Source organism: Musca autumnalis, unplaced genomic scaffold (assembly GCF_047663935.1).
Source record: "Musca autumnalis isolate F117 unplaced genomic scaffold, ASM4766393v1 scaffold_5, whole genome shotgun sequence".
Taxonomy (NCBI): domain Eukaryota; kingdom Metazoa; phylum Arthropoda; class Insecta; order Diptera; family Muscidae; genus Musca; species Musca autumnalis.
In genome coordinates, this window is record NW_027412088.1 from 122,145,338 (window position 1) to 122,171,335 (window position 25,998).

The 25,998-nt window shown below is 39.4% G+C and overlaps 1 protein-coding gene across 2 annotated transcripts in view; it reads left to right on the top strand.

The window, feature by feature from the left end:
• LOC141386956 (uncharacterized) overlaps positions 1-24,822 on the top strand; it is a 276,857-nt gene extending 252,035 nt beyond the window's left edge. For both annotated transcript variants that reach the window (XM_073955870.1, XM_073955871.1), the window contains one exon: positions 24,114-24,822. In XM_073955870.1, coding sequence (XP_073811971.1) covers positions 24,114-24,488 — 375 coding nt within the window. In that variant the 3' untranslated portion in view covers positions 24,489-24,822. The remainder of the gene's footprint in view (positions 1-24,113) is intronic.
• Positions 24,823-25,998: the final 1,176 nt, after the last annotated feature.

A 25,998-nucleotide genomic window follows, 5' to 3' on the forward strand; every position in this document is an offset into this window, starting at 1 on the left:
CCAATACGTATATTTAAGTCACCCATTAATATGAAATCTTCCGCAATTGTCTGTTCTGCGAAGATCTTGACTTTGTAAAAATCACTGGCCCAATTAGCTGCTCTTAAGTAAATTGGGACTATTCTTAATGTGGAATGTGCAGTTTTGATGTACAAATGCGGTGTTTCGCCTGAATATATAAACTCATGGTTTATATTATGTTCTGATAAGGAAGTCTTTACTCCAACCATAATTTCAGTGAATGTGTCCCTTTACTTAAGCCACATTTGACCTCATTCACTTTAGTATGGTGCACTCTAAATTGTTTTGATTCTTCAAATTTATTGTATCTCGGACGAGAATTCTGTCCTGACTGCGCTCCACTCTAGCAAGTTATGTCGGCAACACTCTCTAACGCCTGAAACCTCTCCGTGAGAAAATGATTCAACTCCTCCCAACGAGGCATTTCTGACTTATTTTGTAGCGATTGCTCCCAAAGCGATAGAGTAAGTTTAGGCATTCTAGTGGAGCACTGATAAACAAATATCGGGTCCCAAGACAATTGTACAATTCAAGGATACAAGGATACAATTCAATACAGTTTGTTATCTCCCGCTGTAATTTCTTCAGGATACTTGCCGATTCTTGTCCACAATGGGCAAAATTAAAAAATTCTTCAACTGTGTATTTATTAGGAGTCTTTTGTTCTCATATTGGTTTCTAAAATTGTCCCCAGCAATTGTGAAACCATCCGCCGTTAAGGATATATGTTTAATTATCTCCTTCGCTGCACCACTTGTCTTCTGGAGCAAGTGATATAGCTTCTCAACAGAGTTGAGCTTTTTATTAGATATATATGGAAAAATTTCCGTATCACACTGTGTTGGACAGCAATCGAGGAAGAAGTCTTTTGACTCTGGGCCACTGGGGCTGCTTTTCTTCTTCGATTCCACGATAATATTATTGCCCCTAACATAACTCTCATGTGCAAGATTTTTGTGAGTTTTAATCATATCCTTATTTTTCTTGTAACATTCAGGACCCGAAGTGCAACATTTCAAAGCCTCTTTAAACTCAGCCCAAAAGCTTTGAAACTCCGAGCGTTCAATCTCAATGGCTGAATCATTAAACCCCGAGGCATCCGTCTTCTTCAAATGCTCCTCGGAGGCACTAACCTCTTAATTTTTTTTTTTTTTTTTTGAAAACTCCTCTAGGCCTGCCATTGCCCTATGAGAACGTCCAAATCCCAACTATCGAACGAGTACAAGAAGGGGAAACGACCAGAGTTTTGCAACGTGAAAGATTTTTCCTCAAGATAATCAAATTTATCGTTAAAATACAGCTGCACCAACTGTGCTTCAGTCGCACGCACGATTCCAACAACCGTCCAAAAGTAAGCAACTATTATTATAATCCCCACCCCATATATGCAATGATACAACAAAGCAATCAAACTCCACAATCCGTGCAAGCAAATTAAGAGACCACTGGCAAATTCATAAGAGACAAAGAGATATCATCCACCGCACAAAAAGAGTCAGCGCAAATAAAAACACCTGACAGAGCGCAATCATACATACAACGAGAAACCAAGAATGTATACAATTGGAATACCATACATAAATGCAAGCGCCAATACAGTGAATGCAGCCAGCGCACACGCAGCGAGCAATCCAAAAAACACATTACCTCAGGCAGCGCAAAAAACCAGACAGAATGCCGGCACACAAATAGCGTAAAAAAAACCAACTATTTGTTGGTTTACACACAAGAGTAAGCACCAACATCAATAAACAGCGTTACCGCAACAGCCACCAGCGCACAAGCACAAGCTATTCCCAATAGCACCAGACAGCGGGAAACACACAAGCAGCGAGCCGCCGAATGTCGACAGCGCAACAGCGCCCGTCAAACAACCGATGCACGAGCAGAGCCACCAAATGTCGACAGCGCCACAGCGCCCGTTAAACAACCAACGCACAAGCAGAGAGCCACCACAAAGGGAATGGCAGGCAAATAAATAAAAATGCCGGTTTACCACCACAACCGAGATAAGTAAATGGACAAGACTCGACAAAAAATTCAACGGATCCTAGGGAGCCAATGACCTGGCCAACCTTGAAGTTTCTTTGGCACAATTATGCAATGACAAGGCTCCACTTTTTTCTCGAAGCACTTCCACCAAATAGGGCCTGTTTACGTGTATTATCCAATGGCATCAATAATCGTAAACAAATCTCTGGTACATACTTTTGTAGTCCAATAACTTCCTCGTTGGTTATCCAATTGCCGGTTGAGAAGGACCAGATGTTCGGCAGCTTACCCAATTTCAAAAGTCGACCACCACGGCCGGCTTTGCTCACCTTTCCCCAGCTGATGGGCAAGTTGCGATGTTGTTGGCTGAGTTGACCCACTCGTCGGGCAGCGTTCCTTGTAGGCTCAGTTAGCGCACATGGACAATTATACAGATGACACTAACCACACTGTTGAGACAGTTCTGGAATAAACGCACTCCAAGGGCAAGATTTGATGACACACTATGTCGATGAACGTACAGACTGATTTCGTCGCGTTCCAATGTTTTCCTCTATAGGAATAAAATGCTACTTTTGCTCGACCCACGAAAACACTTTTAATTAATATTTAAATACAAAATTCGCTTTATTGTCTATTATGACGATCTTGCCTTTGTGGCTTTACAAAACGGAAGAAAAAGTTCTTACGATGTTTCAAAATAAGGTAAACGTTAGACTTCTGCAATCGCTCTTCTTCTTCCCTCAAAACTGGTTTTCTATGTTTTCACTTTGAGAGAGCGAGAAGGAGAGCGAAAGCAGAAGGAAGAAAAATAAGGAATTGAAAACAAATAGTGCAATTCAAGAAAAAATGAATTGAAAACAAATAGAGCAATTGGACGACATTTATGGGACAACCGCAGTAGTGCTAATTGAACGTGTTTCTTCCATAAACAGAGCTAACTAAAATACACTATCCTAAGAACGCCTTTAAATTCACATCCAAAACACTGCATCTAAACACGTGATTTAGATGCAAATTGGACTACATCCAATCTTATTCTAGACCAAAAGGTTTAGTTGAAATGCAATGCCAAAGGGTAAGTTAAAATGCAGTGCTAATAGCAAAAAGAATGAGTGAAAATTCATAATTTCATGTCATTCCAAATCACTTGTACATGTAATTTAACTGCATTTTTGGAAGCAAACTTTTTGATGGGTAGAATATCAGTGTTCATCATGCAATTGTTCCAGTCATGCTATGTCGGCAAAAAGTTAAGCAATGGCATAAATGAGTTAATCTGGACATTGTTGTCAATGCTTATCAAATACTCGGCAGATGATTGGCTTATAAAAGTCTGTTAGTTAAAAAAACACCATTCATTCAATTTAACATTAGGAGATCATTAATAAAGTGACATAATAAGGTAACAATTTATTCCATTGATTAAAAAAGAAAGAAAATATTCATCCAGGACTCTATGTTGTCATTCAACAGTGCCCAACGTTTCATGATGGTAAGGTGCAAAACACTTCTGTTCTATATTTAATAAGCATGGTAGAACAAATATAAGGTAAAGTTAATACTACAACAAATACAACTGGAACAACAACCACAAAGGAATTTGTTTTTGTTTGTAACGTTACTGCCAGTTGTATTTGTAAACAAAACAAGGAAATGTCTATAAATTATTGGAATTTAAAAAACTAATAATTTTTCACATTTGGTTGAATATTTTGGAAAACATGAATGAAAATTCGTTACATTTTAAATTTTTATGGTTCCACATCATTCCACTAAATGCATAAATTCTCGCAGAAAGTAGAATTCTTGCAGCAAAGTTTGGGGTCGCTGGAAATTCATAGAAAAAGGAGAAGCTGTTTCAATGTTTTGTTTTAGAAATCAAAGAAGCACATGTTTATTAGGGCTTTATTTTTTTAAATTTTAACAAAATACTTCACATATTAACAAACTTTGTATCGCCTCTACAAGCGGGGATTTACTGCGCGGCTTATCGTTCGAACTTGGAGGAGGTTACATATCATTGATATGAAGAAGTCTTTCTGGGAAATGGTTTTTTTCGAATGATATATATTTTTTTTAAATATATGTCCCTAATGTACATCGAAATAGAAATAAATGTATGAAATGTCTTATGAAATTTGACACTAACACTACAACCCAGTTCAGTCAGCTGGGTATTGCTGCTACCTTTTCTTGTTCTACCATGTTTAATAAGCTACACATCACATTGAGTGACGTAGGGGATGAAAGATATATAAAAGTCTGTTAGTTAAAAAAACACCATTCATTCAATTTAACATTAGGAGATCATTAATAAAGTGACATAATAAGGTAACAATTTATTCCATTGACTAAAAAAGAAAGAAAATATTCATCCAGGACTCTATGTTGTCATTGAACAGTGCCCAACGTTTCATGATGGTAAGGTGCAAAACACTTCTGTTCTATATTTAATAAGCATGGTAGAACAAATATAAGGTAAAGTTAATACTACAACAAATACAACTGGAACAACAACCACAAAGGAATTTGTTTTTGTTTGTAACGTTACTGCCAGTTGTATTTGTAAACAAAACAAGGAAATGTCTATAAATTATTGGAATTTAAAAAACTAATAATTTTTCACATTTGGTTGAATATTTTGGAAAACATGAATGAAAATTCGTTACATTTTAAATTTTTATGGTTCCACATCATTCCACTAAATGCATAAATTCTCGCAGAAAGTAGAATTCTTGCAGCAAAGTTTGGGGTCGCTGGAAATTCATAGAAAAAGGAGAAGCTGTTTCAATGTTTTGTTTTAGAAATCAAAGAAGCACATGTTTATTAGGGCTTTATTTTTTTAAATTTTAACAAAATACTTCACATATTAACAAACTTTGTATCGCCTCTACAAGCGGGGATTTACTGCGCGGCTTATCGTTCGAACTTGGAGGAGGTTACATATCATTGATATGAAGAAGTCTTTCTGGGAAATGGTTTTTTCGAATGATATATTTTTTTTTTTAAATATATGTCCCTAATGTACATCGAAATAGAAATAAATGTATGAAATGTCTTATGAAATTTGACACTAACACTACAACCCAGTTCAGTCAGCTGGGTATTGCTGCTACCATTTCTTGTTCTACCATGTTCAATAAGCTACACATCACATTGAGTGACGTAGGGGATGAAAGATACCAAGGAACGGTCCTGACCGGCTTTAACATGGTAAAGTCCAGGATTTAACTTGGTCCCTCTCTCATCTCAAGTGGACACTGACCTCCCCGTGGTGTCACCTGGGGAGCTGCCTTTAACACCCGTTAAAGGTAGTGAGCTAACATGTGCTCACTTCATGTTCACCCATAAGAACGTTCACCCATAAGAACGTTAAAAACTTGGGTTTGGGCGTCGGGCTAGTAACCCCCCCTCCCCCCGCTCCTAGAAAAAAGCAGCCTACTACTATGAACAAACCCCTCTAAAGTTGACGACCCCGCAAACGTTTTAAGGACCATGATCTGCGAATCTGCACCTGGAATGTTCGCACTCTTTACAGAGAAAGTGCCGTTTACGCGCTGGCAGATGTACTTGAAAAGCACAAGACCGACATTACTGCCATACAGGAAATACGATGGACTGGGAAAGATGTCACAACAACACCTAAAGGTGACGCACTGTATTATAGCTGCCATGATACAAAGCATAAGTTTGGTTGCGGTTTTGTAGTTGGTCAGAGTTTAAAACATCTGGTCTCCAGCTTCACCTCAGTGAATGAATGACTTGCTACAATTCGATTAAAAGCAAAATTCTTCAACATCAGCTTTATCTGCGCTCATGCTCCAACCGAAGACAAGGACGAACAGACCAAAGATATATTCTACGAGCGCTTAGAAGAAGCATATGACCGTTGTCCTGCCCATGACATTAAAATTGTTCTAGGCGATTTTAATGCCAAAATTGGAAAGGAGAATATCTTTGGACAAACAGCCGGGAAATTCAGTCTACATAGTGAAACATCAGACAATGGAATGAGGCTGATAGACTTCGCAGCGGCAAAAAACATGGTAGTTAGCAGTACCAGATTTAAGCATATCGATATTCATAAGGGCACTTGGCTGCCTCCAGACCAAAGAACAATAAATCAAATTGATCACGTTGTGATAGGTGGAAGACATTCATCGAGCGTGTTGGATGTATGATCGTTCCGAGGAGCAAACATAGATTCGGACCATTACCTCGTTGCAGCAAAGGTACGTACCCGTCTAAACGTTGCAAATAAAGCACGGACAGACACAACACGAACAGATAGCCACAGCATATTCCACTCAACTGGCCCAATTGCTTAATGAAAGCGCTTCTCGTCCCGATAACATAACAGCACAATGGCAAAATATTGCCCACTCCATGCAAACAGCCGCAAAATCATTACTTGGATACCAGAGACCTCCACCAAAGAATCCATGGTATGACCAGGAGTGCCGTGCTGCTACCGAAGAAAAAAATGCGGCATATAGGGCTGCTTTACAGTCAGTAGCAACGCGTAGCGCACGAGAGAGATACAGGGAGAAAAGGAGAGAGGAGAAACGTCTTTTCCGCAGGAAAAAGAGAGAGATGGAAAAGAGGGAGTGTGAACAAATAGAGATGTACAGGAGACCGAACGAAGTCCGAAAATTCTACCAAAGAGTGAAGCATCAAACTGAAGGCTTTGGTACAGGCATATCCTCCTGTAGAGACCAACAAAGTAATTTGGTAACTGATACAGATAGTGTGCTCAGGATATGGAAAGAACATTTTTCCAAACTGTTGGTATCCGATAGCAGTGAAGATGGCGAAGATACCACAGATCCAGTCCCAGAAGATGGTATTGAATGTATACCGCCCAGCCAGGATGAGGTAAGGACAGCAATAAACCGGCTGAAGAATAATAAGGCGGCAGGAGCAGATGGCCTACCAGCCGAGCTGTTCAAAACCGGAGGCGACACGCTGATAAGGTGTATGCATCAGCTAGTTAGCACCATCTGGCAGGAAGAACGCGTACCCGACGATTGGAACGTGAGCATCCTATGTCCAGTCCACAAGAAGGGTGATAAGACTGTGTGCTCCAATTACAGGGGCATAAGTCTGCTCCCGATTGCATATAAGATAGTATCTGGCATATTGTGTGAGAGACTAAAGCCTTTGGTCAATGAAATTATTGGACCCTATCAGTGCGGCTTTAGACCTAGCAAATCCACCATTGACCAGATATTTACCTTGAGACAAATCCTGGAAAAGACCCAAGAAATGCAGATCGACACCTTCCATCTCTTTTTCGATTATAAAGCAGCATTCGACAGCCCTATACGTTCAAAGGTGTTCCAAGCCATGTCTGATTTTGATATTCCTGCAAAGCTCATTCGGCTTTGTAGAATGACGTTAACTGAGACGAGATCCTCAGTTAAAATAAGAAAGAACTTCTCCGAAGAGTTTATTACCAAAAGAGGTTTCAGACAAGGAGACGGCCTGTCGTGTGATCTATTCAACATCCTGCTGGAAAAGGTCATACGAGACGCGAAGGTCAAAAGAAATGGAACGATATACACGAACAGCCATATGTTACTGGCTTATGCCGACGACATTGACATGGGTCGATCGGTAAAGGAAGTAACTGACACCTTTGCAAAAGTCGAAAGAGAATCTGCTAAAGTTGGTCTGGCAGTAAACGACAAAAAAACCAATCGACGCGTAATATGTCCACTAACCCCGCACCATCTGTGAATGTTGGTACCTACAATTTTGAGGTAGTAAGGGACTTCGTCTACTTCGGCACCGCCATAAACACCGCAAATAACATCAGTTGTGAAATACGAAGAAGAATAGTGTTGGCTAACAGATGCCACTTTGGGCTGAGTAAGCAGTTTAGGAATAAAGCCACCTCTCATCAAACAAAAGTAACTCTTTACAAAACACTGATACTACCCGTGCTAATGTATGGTTCCGAAGCATGGGTACTTGCTCAAGCAGATAAGGCAGTGCTTGGTGTGTTCGAGAGAAAAATTCTTCGAAAGATCTACGGGCCAATCTGTGTTGACGGCGAATATCGGCGTCGTATGAACAACGAGCTGTATCAACTATACAATGACATCAATGTAGTTGAACGAATCGAGATACAACGATTGCGATGGGTAGGCCATGTTATAAGAATGAGTGATGATGAACCCGCTAAAAAGGCGTATAAATACGGGCCGCATGGAGTTTCTCGCAGATCTGGAAGGCCAAAGCTTCGTTGGATCGAACAAGTCAAACGAGATATCAGAAAGCTACATATCCCAGATTGGGAAAATACGGCAGCAAACAGAGAGGATTGGAGATTTTTTCTTAGTTCGGCTTATGGAACAAATGTTCTGTAAAAGGCCAGCTAAGTAAGTAAGTAAGTACACATCACATTCATCACTTCATTTACAAATTCTGAGCCTCTGTCAGATTTTGGAGTCTTGAATGTCTAACATAACTATAATATACACTCCACGTCAGTAGAATAGAACACCTAAATTTTTGTTAATGTTGGCTTATTTATCCCGAAGCGAATGAATCTACGTTTTTAATTTTGTAGGGATTTAAAGTCGATAATGTTCCATATCAAACACAGAAAAAATTATGTTTCTAGTTCTTCGCGAAATGATTTTCTGATCATTTTTTCCGATAGTACTATGGAAAATAGGCATTTATTTTTGGTCATCAGGATAGAACAGTTACTTTATTTTCGCGAATTTTTGAGATATTAACGCCGAATTTTCTTTCAGTCGATAAAGCAAGGTTTTCTAATCATTTTTCACCAAAGAAAACATATAAATTATTTCGCGGACACCGAAGTAACAGCGTTAAAGGGTTTAAATTGACAGATATTGGAAACATCCCGGAATATCAATAGGAGTCGCGCAATTATATCATATTTCTTCACAATAAGATAGAATATGACACAGACAACCTCGACGGATACAATCGAGTGCTTCGGATGCTGATAAGATGGAGTATTTTCAAAATATTTATGAAAAAGTTCAAAATTTCTTTAAAAATCATGATGATTGGTTTAATAAAATGGGTTTTCCGCGAACATGTCTTCCTTTTAATGGTTTGGAAATATGCTCCAGATTTAGAGGAAAATAATCTGATATGAAAATAACCGCTTTTTTAATACACTGAGGGAAATTTTAGCACATTTTTCAAATTGAACACACCCTTTGGATTTTGAATTGTATATGTGTTCTTATTTCTGTGTCCGCGACTGTTCTCAACAGTGTTATGCTCCAATATAAATGGACCAGGTTTTTTTTAACTGAAATCGCAAATGTAAAAGCCCCGTTTTCGCGGGAAAACACAGTCATGGAAATTGAGGTTTTAGGTTTCGTATGTTGTTTCAAAAATTACTAAAATTTCCCTCAGTGCATTAAAATAACGGTTGTTTTCGTATCAGATTATCTTCCTCCAAATCTGAAGCATATTTCCAAACCTTTGAACGGCAGACTTGTTCGCGGAAAAACCATTTTATCGAACAAAACATCAAGGTTTTTAGAAGAATTTTGACGTTTGTCATAATTATTTTAAAAATATTCCATCTTATCAGCATCCGAAGCACTCGATTGTATCCGTCGAGGTTGTCTGTGTAATATTCTATATTATTGTGAAGAAATATGACAATACTGCGCGACTCCTATTGACATTCCGAGATGTTTCCAATATCGGTACATTTAAACCCTTTAACGCTGTTATTTCGGTGTCCGCGGAATAATTTATAGGTTTTCTTTGGTGATGTGAAAGCCTTGCTTTATCGACTGAAAGAAAATTCGGCGTTAATATCTCAAAAATTCGCGAAAATAAAGTGACTGTTCTATCATGATGACCAAAAATAAATGCCTATTTTTCATAGTACTATCGGAAAATAGATCAGAAAATCATTTCGCGAAGAGCTAAAAACATAATTTTTTATATGGTTGATACGGAACATCATAGACTTTACATCGCCACAGGATTGAAAACGCAGATACATTAGTTTTGGGATAAATAAGCTAACATTAACAAAAATGTAGGTGTTCTATTCTACTGACGTGGAGTGTATAAACAATTAAATCAGGTATCGACACCAATACAAATGAAGTATGTGCGGTCACAGGCATACGACATCGAGAGCGTAAATTTCGCTCTATCCACAAGCATCGTGTGGGTTATTGCATTGCTAAAATTAAAAATCATTGAAAAAAGCGACGTCACAACCTTCTTCATTGACTTCTAAGTGAAGACTAAATGGTGGTTGTTTTGTTGTTACTCTCATTTAGGGCACATGTGCCCCTTTTTGCCGGATGCTGAATAAAATATTGCAGATATTTGTAACCGATAATGACGTCAAGGTTTTTTCGGCTTTCAAAAAATTAAAACGACTTGTTTGCGCTTGTCACTATTAGTTATGGATGATGTTATTGAAAAACAAAAATCGCAAAGGCTGGTTGATTGTTCAAAAAGCTTGTGAGATATTTTAAGCACTCGGAGATTAACTGAAAATTATCGAAAACGTTAAAACACAATGAAAGAACATGTTATATCAAGTTCAGAACGAAATTAAGAGAAAGAAAGAAAGAATCGTATAGTTGATTTAAATTTTTCATTGCTAGAACATCTACCACAGTGTTAGGCAAGAGGGCGCACACGTGCTCTCAGTGAACGTTTCTCTGTCCACACACATGATTTAACTAATTGCAAAAGCATGCGCTCACGCAATGGCAATAGAAATATATGGTGCATAATGCTGATCTACTGGGATTTCGCAGAAAATTCAAAAAGTATTCGAAAAATTGAGCACGGAAATATACCCAGCAAAATTTTGAGGAAGGGGTTCAATGCGATGACGGGATTTCATGGCATCTTTTGCATTGGTTCAAACAAAGTCGTGAAAGATCCGATCTTTTCATTAGCATTTGAACCAATACAAAGGAAGTCGTTGATTAAAAATGTAAATAAAAGGCGGATATACACAACACTTGAATTGTGTAAACCTAGATAGCTTTACAATTTCTTGTAAACTACCTAGATTCTTTATTGCCAATTAGTATTTATACATTTTGAGTAACTTAATTATTATGGTAAAAGTGTAAACTAAGCATTAATAAATAGGAAATAAATTTACTTCAGTCAATAACCCATGCAATGTGAAACCAATCGAGTTGTTTCTTTATTTGGGTTATTAACCTGCATAATGTAAACAATGAAAATATACTAGGTCAGTTTTTCGCTGACACTCTAGAACTACATTACATAAAAAGTAAAGCAGAGTACTTAAACTAACGTAAATATGTATGCTCTCTTTGAACATTCTCCCCCCACGTTGGACGGGGACGTTCAAGACGCTATCTGCTCGATGACATATGATGACGACATTGACTTTCTCGGGGTTGGTGTTGGGTTAATGCTGCTGTTGGCGGAAATTTTGTGTTGGCGAAGTTTGTTCGTGACGTATATAACTACTACAATTCCAATGAAAAGCGCCAAGTAGCTGACAGTGTGATGATGAATGGAAGACGATTTCATTAATTGGGGCAGGCGTCCGATATCAATGGCTTTTAGCTGTTGGTGTAATGTAATGAGCTCAGCAGTATGAGTTTCATAGGTGTTATTCCATGTTGTGTTCAATAAAATAAGCTGACTGGGTGAAGCTATTGTGTCCAATGCCTTGAGTCTCAAATATGATGTATGTACAATTGTTTTGTTTTCATAATGACCGTATATCGTAACGGTGTTATCTTTTAGGGTGCAATCGGGCCCAACCTCTAATGTTCCAGCCCCTTGTGCCTCTAAATGCGTCATTTTTGTACCACAAACAAACGTCAATTCTGTCATGTTGGCTAGAGTAAACATCCATCGATTCTTCCGAGCCATTTGGGTCCAAGGTTGATGAGAAATGGTTGACCGCAAGTCGCAAGCTTCTGATGATTTATTCAGGAAAAAGTTTACTTCGCACAAATGCGACCGATCGCCCTTGTTGAATTTTGCTTGTTTGTTGCAGATAAAAACGTCGTTCGTAGTATGGATGCAACTGTGCATTTCATCTGCTGCGAGAGATATGAACTCGTCCCGATGAGCGTTGACTGCCAATACGGCTGACTTTATTGAGATTGAGATGAACTGACCGGACCGTATCATCGGGATGGGAACCATGTTGAATAGATCATACTGTTGAAGATCCACTAATGGAAGGCGAATCTCAAATATGATGATATTTCTCATAACACTTCCCTTACTCGTCATTAATTTGAAGAACTCTGTCAAGTTCTCTTCTTGAATAGGTAGAGCACGAGATGGTGGAATATGAGCCTTGATGGTTTGGAGCTCGCTCAACAGCTGATGTGGGGTCAGTAGCAATGGGCTTATACGATTGTGATGAGCATCTGTTAACACGTCAATAATGTTGTCTTCTACATGTTTCAACTTAGATGACAGTAGCGTGAGCTGCGATAAAAGGAAAACAATTGACTGTGTAGCCTTCGCAACATCTTCCTCATTTTTCACCTTAGTAGCTAGAAGATTCATTGCAGCTTGGATGTCGCTAAAAGTCCTTTGACTCGCCCCTTCATCCCTTCGAATGATATTAATTGTTGAATCAATAATAGATGTCTGTTTCCTTAGCAGCTCAAGTATATGTTGCTTGTCTTCATTTGCCTTCTCAATTGTCACAGCCATTTGCTCCGCATATTCAGATTCCAAAACACCAAATAAGGAGTTCGCAAGGTTTCCAACTATGTTCAGGAAAGATGTGCAAAGTACCAGTTTCTAGCTGTTTCTGGTCTTGAACCAGAGCCTCTGAAACAATCTCGCAGCTTCGATTTTCCCCTGAAAGTCTGCACAACTCCTGAAGGGTTCTTATCCCAGACGAAAAGTCATCCATGTCCGCCCAAAACGTGGAAAGGTCATAGTAAGTCATTAGTTTCCACTCTGCTGTTACAACCTTAGTAACTCCAATGCCTTCGAAGTAAATTCCAGGCTTATTCTCAAACTTACGCACGCTGAACGACTGGCATAAGCATAATGGCAGGAATTACAGAGCCATAAATATTGTTGACATCAACATGCTGCTGGACGGCTTAAACCGCTTTGACGATGGTCCTTCACCACTACTTACGTTCTTTAACGTTGGCACAGGCACATTTTCATCTTCCATCAAGGGAGCTAACCTGTTTATAGCCCGCTTAACTTCTCCGCTCTGCGTTTTTATATCAGCTACTCGGACGGCTCCATCATTTCCCTTGTACGTTCTGGTTATTCTGCCTAGCGGCCACTGCATTACAGGTACGTTGTCTTCCTTAATGATGACCAATTGCCCAGGCTCAATGTTTGGAGATGGTGTGCTCCATTTCCGTCTTTCTTGCAGAGTAGTTAGATACTCCGTAGACCAACGTCTCCAGAACTCATGCTTTATTTGGGATACTATCTTCCATCTGCTTTTCAATGAAGTAGATGAGTGGCTGGCTGACGGATCAACCTGAGCCGTTAAAGGTTCCCCCACAAGAAAGTGTCCAGGCGTTAACGCTGTTAGATCATTCGGGTCGTTAGAAATAGGTGTCAGCGGTCTAGAGTTCAGTATTGCCTCTATTTCGACGACGACCGTCTCCAATTCTTCGTGAGTCAATGACGCGCTAGTTGTGGTGCGCCGTAACAACTGCTTTGCGGACTTCACCGCAGCTTCCCATAGACCACCAAAATGTGGAGCTCTTGGGGGAATAAATTGGAAATCTATCCTTTCCCTTGCGCATGTGTCGGCTATTTTCTTCTTGCCTTCCTCTCCGAATACCGCCTGATTCAATTCGTCGAGCTGATTCTTGGCCCCTACAAAGTTCGTCGCATTGTCTGAATACAACGTTTGACATTTGCCACGACGAGCGACAAATCTCTTCAACGCACCGATGAATGCCTCCGTAGTCAGATCAGTCACTATTTCCAAGTGCACAGCCTTCGTTGCGAAGTAGACAAATACAGCAATGTAAACCTTATGTGGTCTCTTTCCTCGTATTTTGTAGTGGAGCCACAAAGGCCCACAATAGTCAACGCCTGATACAATAAACGGCCTTGATGGCGTGACTCTGCTAGGTGGGAGATTCCCCATGATTTGACTGTATAACTTTGGTTTTGGTCGGGTGCACTTCACGCAATTTTGCACAATGTTCCGTGCCATAGCCTTCCCTTTTATAATCCAGAACCTTTGTCTTGATGTTGCAAGTAGTAATTGGGAGCCACAGTGATCATTCTCCCGATGAATCATGTCCAGGACGAGTTTCACAATCGGATCGTTGTATGGTAACAACATCGGGTGTTTTGCGTCGTATGCTAAGGTTGCCTCTTCCAACCTGCCACCGACTCTCAGTATTCCCTTGTCATCCAAAAACGGAGTTAAGCTCTGTATGGAACTTGATTTGTCCAATGCTCCATGCTTTCTCAACTGCTGTATTTCCTTCGCGAAATCCGACACCTGAATAGTCTTGACAATTAGCTGCATCGATCGACTCAATTCTATGGGGGTTAGCACTTCTGTCGAGCACCCATCCTTGCGTCCTTTTACCCTTTCGGCAAATCGCAAGACATAACCGACAACTCGCTGTAATCGGCTAAATGAATTCCTGTGATTTATTCCATAAATAATATCCTGCAACCCGCTCTGTGAGGCCACTGCTGACACTGTAGACTTCACCTTGAACTCAAAATCGGTCTGATTTTCTCCATTCTTTGAAAAGGGTTCCGGGCAGAGAGATTCGCTTCCGTGTAAAAATGTGGGTCCATAAAACCACATCATACATCCTGACAGGCGATCCGGCTTCATACCTCTGGAAATAAAATCTGCAGGATTGTCTTTCGTACCCACATGTCGCCATTGAGTTCCAAGCGACCTGTCTTGGATCTGTTTCACGTTGTTGGCAACAAACGTCTTCAGCGATGATGGTTCCGAGTTAATCCAGTACAAAGTAATTTCCGAATCTGACCAATAAATCGTCTTCAAATCTTCGTAACCCAACTCTGTTTTAACCTTTGAGGTAAGTTTTGCTCCCAACTCAGCGGCGCAAAGCTCCAACCGTGGCAACGTGATTTCTTTTATAGGTGCAACTTTTGATTTTGAACAAAGGAGCCTAACTATATGCCTTCCGTCTGCCAACTTAGCCCGCAGATACATCACTGCTCCATACGCCTTTTCTGAAGCATCCACAAATGTATGGATCTCAACCCTCGTTGGTTTCTCTCCATTAAACATATGTCTGGGTAACTTGAAATCATTTAGCATCTTCAAACTCTCTCGAAACGATAACCAATAGGATGTCAATTCTGCTGGAAGTTCCTCATCCCAGCCAATTTTATTCTTCCATAACTGCTGAATAAAGATCTTTGCTGCGGACACAACAGGACCTGCAATTCCCAATGGGTCGAACAATCTCGCCAAATCAGATATTACTTTGCGCTTAGTTACGACACTGCATTCGCTCATATTACTCTTCAGGCAAAATCGGTCCGCTTGGGGAATCCATGTCAACCCCAGCACCTTGGTTGATGAATTATCGAAGTCGAGGTCTACTTCTCTATCCTCTGGTGGGACTCCATGTAATAGTTTTAAGTGGTTGGCACACCACTTTCGCAATCTGAATCCTGCCTCTGACAACAACCTATTCAGCTCACTCTGCATCTCCATTGCGGTCGTTAAGCTGTCGGATCCGCACATGCCATCGTCAACATAGAAATTTCGCTGAAGTGCTGGAGCACCCAATGGATATTTATGCAAATTTGTATCTGCTAGTTTTTTCAGACATCTCGTAGCAAGATACGGGGCGCAAGTCGTACCATATGTTAATGTATTTAACATGTAGTGCTCGAGCTCCTTGTCTGGGGAACTCCTCCATACGACCAGCTGATATCTGCGATCCCTCGTGTCCACTAGTACTTGTCTGTACATCTTCTCGATATCCGTCGTGAACACAAATCGCGGTAATCTAAATCGCAACAGCATCCCAAACAGGTCTCCTTGCACCTTGGGACCTGAATGTAAAATATCATTGAGCGACCATCCAGACGATGACTTGCAGGACGCATCGAACACTACCCTGAGCTTTGTCGTACTGCTATCTGGACGCAGGACACAATGATGCGGAATGTAGTAATGACTGCTGTATTTCCTTCGCGAAATCCGACACCTGAATAGTCTTGACAATTAGCTGCATCGATCGACTCAATTCTATGGGGGTTAGCACTTCTGTCGAGCACCCATCCTTGCGTCCTTTTACCCTTTCGGCAAATCGCAAGACGTAACCGACAACTCGCTGTAATCGGCTAAATGAATTCCTGTGATTTATTCCATAAATAATATCCTGCAACCCGCTCTGTGAGGCCACTGCTGACACTTTAGACTTCACCTTGAACTCAAAATCGGTCTTATTTTCTCCATTCTTTGAAAAGGGTTCCGGCCAGAGAGATTCGCTTCCGTGTAAAAATGTGGGTCCATAAAACCACATCATACATCCTGACAGGCGATCCGGCTTCATACCTCTGGAAATCAAATCTGCAGGATTGTCTTTCGTACCCACATGTCGCCATTGAGTTCCAAGCGACCTGTCTTGGATCTGTTTCACGTTGTTGGCAACAAACGTCTTCAGCGATGATGGTTCCGAGTTAATCCAGTACAAAGTAATTTCCGAATCTGACCAATAAATCGTCTTCAAATCTTCGTAACCCAACTCTGTTTTAACCTTTGAGGTAAGTTTTGCTCCCAACTCAGCGGCGCAAAGCTCCAACCGTGGCAACGTGATTTCTTTTATAGGTGCAACTTTTGATTTTGAACAAAGGAGCCTAACTATATGCCTTCCGTCTGCCAACTTAGCCCGCAGATACATCACTGCTCCATACGCCTTTTCTGAAGCATCCACAAATGTATGGATCTCAACCCTCGTTGGTTTCTCTCCATTAAACATATGTCTGGGTAACTTGAAATCATTAAGCATCTTCAAACTCTCTCGAAACGATAACCAATAGGATGTCAATTCTGCTGGAAGTTCCTCATCCCAGCCAATTTTATTCTTCCATAACTGCTGAATAAAGATCTTTGCTGCGGACACAACAGGACCTGCAATTCCCAATGGGTCGAACAATCTCGCCAAATCAGATGTTACTTTGCGCTTAGTTACGACACTGCATTCGCTCATATTACTCTTCAGGCAAAATCGGTCCGCTTGGGGAATCCATGTCAACCCCAGCACCTTGGTTGATGAATTATCGAAGTCGAGGTCTACTTCTCTATCCTCTGGTGGGACTCCATGTAATAGTTTTAAGTGGTTGGCACACCACTTTCGCAATCAGAATCCTGCCTCTGACAACAACCTATTCAGCTCACTCTGCATCTCCATTGCGGTCGTTAAGCTGTCGGATCCGCACATGCCATCGTCAACATAGAAATTTCGCTGAAGTGCTGGAGCACCCAATGGATATTTATGCAAATTTGTATCTGCTAGTTTTTTCAGACATCTCGTAGCAAGATACGGGGCGCAAGTCGTACCATATGTTAATGTATTTAACATGTAGTGCTCGAGCTCCTTGTCTGGGGAACTCCTCCATACGACCAGCTGATATCTGCGATCCCTCGTGTCCACTAGTACTTGTCTGTACATCTTCTCGATATCCGACGTGAACACAAATCGCGGTAATCTAAATCGCAACAGCATCCCAAACAGGTCTCCTTGCACCTTGGGACCTGAATGTAAAATATCATTGAGCGACCATCCAGACGATGACTTGCAGGACGCATCGAACACTACCCTGAGCTTTGTCGTACTGCTATCTGGACGCAGAACACAATGATGCGGAATGTAGTAATGACTGCCGCGCACCTCTCTTGGTTGTATTTTCGTCATGTGGCCCAACTCTTCGTACTCCTTCATAAACTTCGCATACTGCTCGCGAAGATTTGCATCTTTTGCTAACCGACGCTCCAGAGCGAAGAATCTGGAAGCTGCAATATTCAGCGACTCTGATATCTTTTCTGTATCGTCTGAAAATGGTAGTCGCACCACAAATCGACCACTCTCATTAACTGTAGTGTGTTGCTTAAAGTGACTTTCACACCTTTCGTCTGCTACTGTCAACTTCTGGTCCTCACCAACATCATCTTGTTCCCAAAACTGTTTTAACAACTCTTCCAGACCACGTTCCTCTTCTCCAAAAACAGCACACGTAACCGTTCCTGCTTCAGCATGTACCTTTCCTCTAGCAATCCATCCTAGCTTCGAGTTCTTCAATATAGGAAGTTCCTTGGACATCCGAATTTCTTGTGATAAAATCAAATTGAAATAGAACTCTGCTCCAAGCAGTACGTCGATTCTGCCCGTTTGGAAAAAGTGTGGATCAGCTAGCTGTATGTTCTCTGGGATAGGCCATGACGTGACGTCGATGTCAGTACTTGGTTGCGGTGGAACTATGTTTGGTAATACAAAAGCTTCTAGGCGCGCTCGGAATTTGCTTGTTAGTGACTGAATCTCCACATTGACTCTGTGGTTTGCTGTTCTTGACCTTCCGCCAACTCCTTCGATAGCGAGAGTCGCTTGAATTGGTTCAATACCCAATCTCCGTACTAGCCGTTCTGACACCAAATTAATCTGTGAGCCGGAATCCAACATCGCCTTAAATTCATAGCTCCTTCCATTATTGGCTTTAATGGCGACTCGTGCGGTTGCTAGGAGTACGTATGACTGAGCTCTATTTGCCGATGCTACTGTTGGTGATTGCTGAGTTGACGTTACTGCTGCCTTCTCTTCTGCTTGTGTCTTCGTGGAGAAATGTAAAGTGTATTGTGCTTCTGTTGACACTTCCTGCATGTCCCACTTGTACACGTCTTTGCCTGATGGTCCTCCTTAAAGCAATTCAAGCACATCTTGTTCCTAGCAACCCATTTCTGTCTTTCGGGCGCGGTCTTTGCCAAGAACTGTTTGCAATAGTAAAGTGGGTGGTCACCTTTGCACATGTAACATTTTCGGGTTGTTGTTGAAGCAGACGTAGCTGTTGGCTTACTCTTTTGAACCCCGTTGACTGCTTCTAATGATTCGAAGCGACCCTTCAGGCATTTCATGAAATGATCCATTGTTTGAAGCTCCTTGGAATTGACAATCGACTGCTCATACAACACATGAGTCGTCTTGTCCATCCTCTTTGTCAGGATGTGGATTAAGAGTGGATCCCATTCTTTTGACTTTATTCCAAGGCCCTCCAGCGCTAAAAGTGACTCATGAAGACTGTCATGAAAGTCTTTCACTGATCTGCAATCGCCTGACATGTTAGGCAAGCTTAAAATTCTCTCAAGTATAGTTGAAACTTGAGCTCTCTTGTTATTGTATCGTTCCTGTAGAGTCGCCCAGGCTATGTGGTAATTCGCCTCCGTCAACTCGAGGTGCCTTATGAGCTTCTCGGCTTCTCCAGTCACATTCGCCTTGAGGTACCACATCTTTTGTACCAGCGGCAATGCATGTTCGTTGATCATTTTCCCAAAGATGTCCGAAAATTTCTGCCACTTCGAGTAATCCCCATTGAACTGAGGGATTGTAATCTTTGGCAGGTTAACTTGATTTGCCAAGTTGTCGCCTGATCTCTGCTGAGATGATGGATGATCGACCTGTGATAGCGTCGATATCTTCTCCTTAAATTTTAATGTCTCTTCTTCCAAGAGAACGTATGCTGATGCATCGTACCCAACCACTGTTGGGTCGTCAAAACTCTCGTACATCTTGAAGTGGATGTCTTCCACATTTGCCCACAATCGCCCGATCGAAGCCATCGTTTGACAGGGCGCAGCTTGACCTGAGCTGCCCCTTATTAACGTTTGGATTGACTGCATTAGAGCCCTCTGAAGTCTTACTAATGCAGCCATGTTGCTGGTCATACTAGATCCGCTGGGTTGTTTCTGCTTCTCCATTTCCCTTACTGCAGGGAGTGGTTTTTGAGGTCCTGCTTCTTTACTGTTGTGTATCTCCTCCTGTATGGCGTCAACTGCAGCTCTATATTCTTCTCCAATGACCTTGTGCACGTCATTTGAGACACGGAGTTGTGACTCTGCTGCCGGATCCGCTCGTATCTTGTTCTCATTCCGGTCTATCTCCACCCAGAGTGCTTCCAACTCCCCCAATTTCTTCGTGTAGAACTCCACAGTTCTTCTCTCTATTGGAGCCTTCTTTACATTCGAAATCGCCTTCCTCAATTCGGCGATTGCTGCTTGCTGCTCCGAGATCATTGCTGGCAGATCCATCGTGACGGTTTCTAGCTCCTCGTAGTTACTAGAATTCCGATGATTCGGCTCACTTGGTTAAATTCTCTCTGTTTGCTTGAATACCAGACGACTCTGGTTACTTGACTTCGATGTCTTTGTTGGAGGGCTTCTTTTGAATTTGTGCGAAATTCTGATATAAGGTACGCTTCTGCTTGCTGTAAGGACTAAATTCCTTACTCTCACAAATAAGTGTTTCAACTTCCTTACCACTGGTGGGGGGAAGTAAGAAATTTATAAGTGAGATCACGTCGGGGTCACCAAAAAAATTAAAAAATTTAAATAAAAGGCGGATATACACAACACTTGAATTGTGTAAACCTAGATAGCTTTACAATTTCTTGTAAACTACCTAGATTCTTTATTGCTAATTAGTATTTATACATTTTGAGTAACTTAATTATTATGGTAAAAGTGTAAACTAAGCATTAATAAATAGGAAATAAATTTACTTCAGTCAATAACCCATGCAATGTGAAACCAATCGAGTTGTTTCTTTATTTGGGTTATTAACCTGCATAATGTAAACAATGAAAATATACTAGGTCAGTTTTTCGCTGACACTCTAGAACTACATTACATAAAAAGTAAAGCAGAGTACTTAAACTAACGTAAATATGTATGTTCTCTTTGAACAGTCGTGAAAGATCCGATCTTTTCATAAGCATTTGTACCCATGCAAAGGAAGTCGTGAAAAATCCGATCTTTTCATCAGCATTTGAACCCATTCCATCGATCCAATAGAAATGAATTTTGTTTTGTAGGCTTGATATTGTCAGAGACTCTAAATCATAACCAACGTTGTTAAAACTCTCGTCGTAATGATCATATCATTGCAAAGAGTTGGTGAAAATGACATGCCAAAGAATTGGTGGAAATGACATGCCAAAGCATTGGTGAAAATTACATATCAAAGCATTGGTATAAATGACATTCTTTGGATCCAAAAATGAATAGCATCTTTTGGGGTCCACGCTCATATAAAATTCATCGATGAAGATGCTAAAAAGATGACATGCCAGATCACTTGCACCCATGATTGAATGGCATCTTTGGCATCGAACATTTTGCTTGGTATATAACTATGTACATTTTTTCCCTTTGTTCTAAACCTGTAAGGACTAAATTCCTTACTCTCACAAATAAGTGTTTCAACTTCCTTACCACTGGTGGGGGGAAGTAAGAAATTTATAAGTGAGATCACGTCGGGGTCACCAAAAAAATTAAAAAATGTAAATAAAAGGCGGATATACACAACACTTGAATTGTGTAAACCTAGATAGCTTTACAATTTCTTGTAAACTACCTAGATTCTTTATTGCTAATTAGTATTTATACATTTTGAGTAACTTAATTATTATGGTAAAAGTGTAAACTAAGCATTAATAAATAGGAAATAAATTTACTTCAGTCAATAACCCATGCAATGTGAAACCAATCGAGTTGTTTCTTTATTTGGGTTATTAACCTGCATAATGTAAACAATGAAAATATACTAGGTCAGTTTTTCGCTGACACTCTAGAACTACATTACATAAAAAGTAAAGCAGAGTACTTAAACTAACGTAAATATGTATGTTCTCTTTGAACAGTCGTGAAAGATCCGATCTTTTCATAAGCATTTGTACCCATGCAAAGGAAGTCGTGAAAAATCCGATCTTTTCATCAGCATTTGAACCCATTCCATCGATCCAATAGAAATGAATTTTGTTTTGTAGGCTTGATATTGTCAGAGACTCTAAATCATAACCAACGTTGTTAAAACTCTCGTCGTAATGATCATATCATTGCAAAGAGTTGGTGAAAATGACATGCCAAAGAATTGGTGGAAATGACATGCCAAAGCATTGGTGAAAATTACATATCAAAGCATTGGTATAAATGACATTCTTTGGATCCAAAAATGAATAGCATCTTTTGGGGTCCACGCTCATATAAAATTCATCGATGAAGATGCTAAAAAGATGACATGCCAGATCACTTGCACCCATGATTGAATGGCATCTTTGGCATCGAACATTTTGCTTGGTATATAACTATGTACATTTTTTCCCTTTGTTCTAAACCAGCGCCGCTCAGAGAAATACAAACAAACAAACAAATCAAATGCATGCGTGAATGTATGAGTTAAAAAAGCAACAACCAAATGATGTTTTTTTTTTTTGTTTGTTTTTGTTCACGCACAGTGTACGTGAGGGAGAAAAACAAATGCAAAGACAACTCAGTGGGATCGCTCAGTATATTGTCTTTATAAAGAATAGCAGCCCTGGTCTAAAGAACTATTGAAAGTTTGCTCAATTGACTCTCAATTCAAGAAATATTGGAAAGCTAAAACTAACAATCATTGCTTATATGCTTTGTGCTAATAACAATGACACATTCTTATTGGGAAGTTTTTAGAACCACCGTTCAAGGAGATGCTTTTTTATTAGAAGGGAAAAGAGATGAAGTAGTAGCTAATGTAAAAGCAATGTTGCTTCATATGAGAAAATAGAGTGTTCTAATGATGAGCAGGAAATTACAATACTATATTAGCTCTGTCTGTTTACTTTTCCAGCAAGAATTGTACACCAAGAAGTTTTTCAGAGAGTAGGGAGTTTTTGTTCTCTTTTGCAGGAATACTGTAGGAAGTAAGCAGACACCATCCCAATAAATACCTCCAAGTAACCAATCAGGTGATATGTCAAAACAAAGCGATTTGTCCGTCATGGAATAAACACAAAACACGCAAGAAATTGGTATTTTATTAAAGTAGGAAATTGTAATAAATTTTGGGGTAACCAGACAAATATATTTACAGGAATTTTCAGAGTTTTTGATCCAAAATCTGTAACAAAGTGCCGAAAATTTTAAAAATGTCTAATTGATACCGAAATGTATACACATTTAGCAAGTGCTGTATCTAGCCATACTGACGTTTTATCCTTTTGGAAACAGTTTTGGGAAGATTTGGGTATGCCCGTCAGTTCAGCAAGGTGTGAACAACTTTTTTCTACATCTGGAAATTTACTCCACGAAAGACATACTATACTTTTGATTTCTAGCATGGACAAAATAATGTTTTTAAATAAGAATATATAAATGAAAAACTAGTTTTTTAAGTCATTTTTGTAAAATTTATATCGATATTGTTTTTTAATCACCCTGTTAGTGCATAAAAGCGTTACTCCGCACACGAAGTCTACGCTTATTTTTGAAGAGAACACACAAAATAAGGCCTTAACAAAACAAAACTCAAACCATAAATGAAATGCATGGTGTCCGATAAAATGTTGATAGAATGCTCAAGTTTTTTATATCGGGGTTTGTTTATCGCTATAAAACCAACTTAGAGCCACTGGTTGCAAAAATTGACGTAAAAATCTGGTATTTTATGATAGTTTTGTGGGATTTCTTGTTAACTATTGACTGCTATCTGCCATTCCACTCTTTTAAAACTTCATTTGACCTATGCATTTTCACGCATTTTGCCTAAATCGCAAGCAATGGCTCGAAAAGTCTCATATAAAATTGTAAGTTTTCTCGCAAACAAATCGGCGCTATGTGTGTTAAGAACCCTAATAATCTTCAACCTGCTCTGATTGGGGAAAATATGCAAATTTATTACACATAGAATGTTTACTTTGATCATCTATAAGAGATATTAAATAAAATAAAAAATTGTATTGTGTTGTATGATTTATAATTTGATGTCATTTTCAAATGTTGGCATTTTTATTCCCGTACTCTTGAACAAATTTGCTCGTTTTACCATTGAATTATTATTTAATTAATATAATTTCTCTTTTATAATCTAAATTTTATTCAACAGATATCAACACATGGCATGATATGTGAAGGCCTTGTGATCCAACTTTCTCAAGGATGCGATGTTTTGCAGGGTGAACCAAAAGGTCCAATCCAAAACGGATTAAGTCGATTATTCCAAAACATTGAAATATGGATACATGAAGACTGTGCCGTCTGGGCCCCCAATGTTTTTTTGGTCGGTACAAAACTTGTTGGCTTAGATAGTGCAATTTCGAACAGTATACAGCATATGTGTATTCATTGTGGGAAACCTGGTGCAATAGTGTGTTGTTTGCAACGCGATTGTAAGGAAACGGCGCATCCTGTATGTGCTCAAGATAACAGATGGCTATTAAATGAGGAAAACTTATGGGCATATTGTGGAAATCATTACTGATATTGGAAAACATACATATATCCGAAAAATAGGATAAAGTAAATGAAAAAGTATGCTTGGATTTTCGATCAAATAATACATTGATGTTTAAAGACATTGATGTCCGCCGCTTATGTAAGGTTACATAATGCAAAGTTTCCTACGAGTAAATGACTTGAAATGAAAAATATTAATCTACTTATGCCATAAATATTATAAAACAACTATGGACGAAAAATCTTTAGCATATTAAAGATTTTAGTGATTTATAAAACGGCGTTGAATTTCAAATAAATTAAATTGTAGGCTGTATTTATCTTTTAACAATATACAATAAAGATCAGAATTAAAATAATGATTGTTTATTCATTTTTGTAAAATGTTGGTGGGTAACAAATGTGTTATTTTAATAAGAGGAAGGATCATTCAACGTTTGTGTTCAAAGGGAAAATTATTAGAATTTAAAAAAATAAAGGGAAAGTTATTAAAATTTAAAATAATTAAAATTAAAAAAATAAATAAATGTAAAACATGACAATATTTCTTTTCTAGGTTATTGCACAAAAACATTGGTCCGTACACGAAGTCTGTAAAAAGAAAAGAACCAGGGACCACAAAAATATATATTTTATATGGGATAAAAAGAAAAATAATATATTTTCGATCGTTCCCAACCCCACACTCACCCGTAGGGAGCGCGTACAACCCATTGTCCGAACTAGAGTTAACAGACAAATTTCTGCAACAATTTGTACAACTTTTGAGTAACCAAACAGACCCAATATCACACAAAGATCTAAGAGGATTACTTAATTCAAAGTTTGTTCCCAGGGTTTAAAAGACAGCATTTAAAAACCTTAGCTTTAGCTGTACACATTAACTACTATACAAAATTGACACACACGGCCAAATAAGCAAGCGACTGCATACTTATTTTTGTGCACCTTTGCTTATTTCGTATTTGACACCTAAGCTTTTTTCGCTACGCATAATCGACAACCATGCTACATATTTAGCACTCCACTGACCATTGGTCGCAGCAAATGTCCAAACGAGGGGTGTTTTCGTGATTAGTGTTGCCACTGCGCAAACGCAAAAAGATGACATTTGTTGTCAAAATAGCGAAATATTTATTTTTTAATATACCACATATTAATAATATGAGAAGATACATATCTCATTATTTAAATAATACAAAATAGTAAAAAAAATTGATATTATACGTATATCACGAATATTGTAAATTGTTTCATATTCCATTTCAGAAAAAAAGGATAAATTTGTTTCGTGCTACATCAACGATTTTTGATATGTAGGCTAAGAAAAAAATTCGCAGTACGAATCTGGTCGCGAGACAATTTTTGGTTGTTGCGGACAAAAGTTATGGCGCTTTTATTTCGCTTTTTAACAAAGAAAATATTATAAAAACGCTAATTATTTTAATGAGCACATATGTTACAAAAAAGTTCTCTCGAAGTGACTTCAGCGAGTAGATTGCATTATACCAGCAAAATGTTACACAGAATTCGCG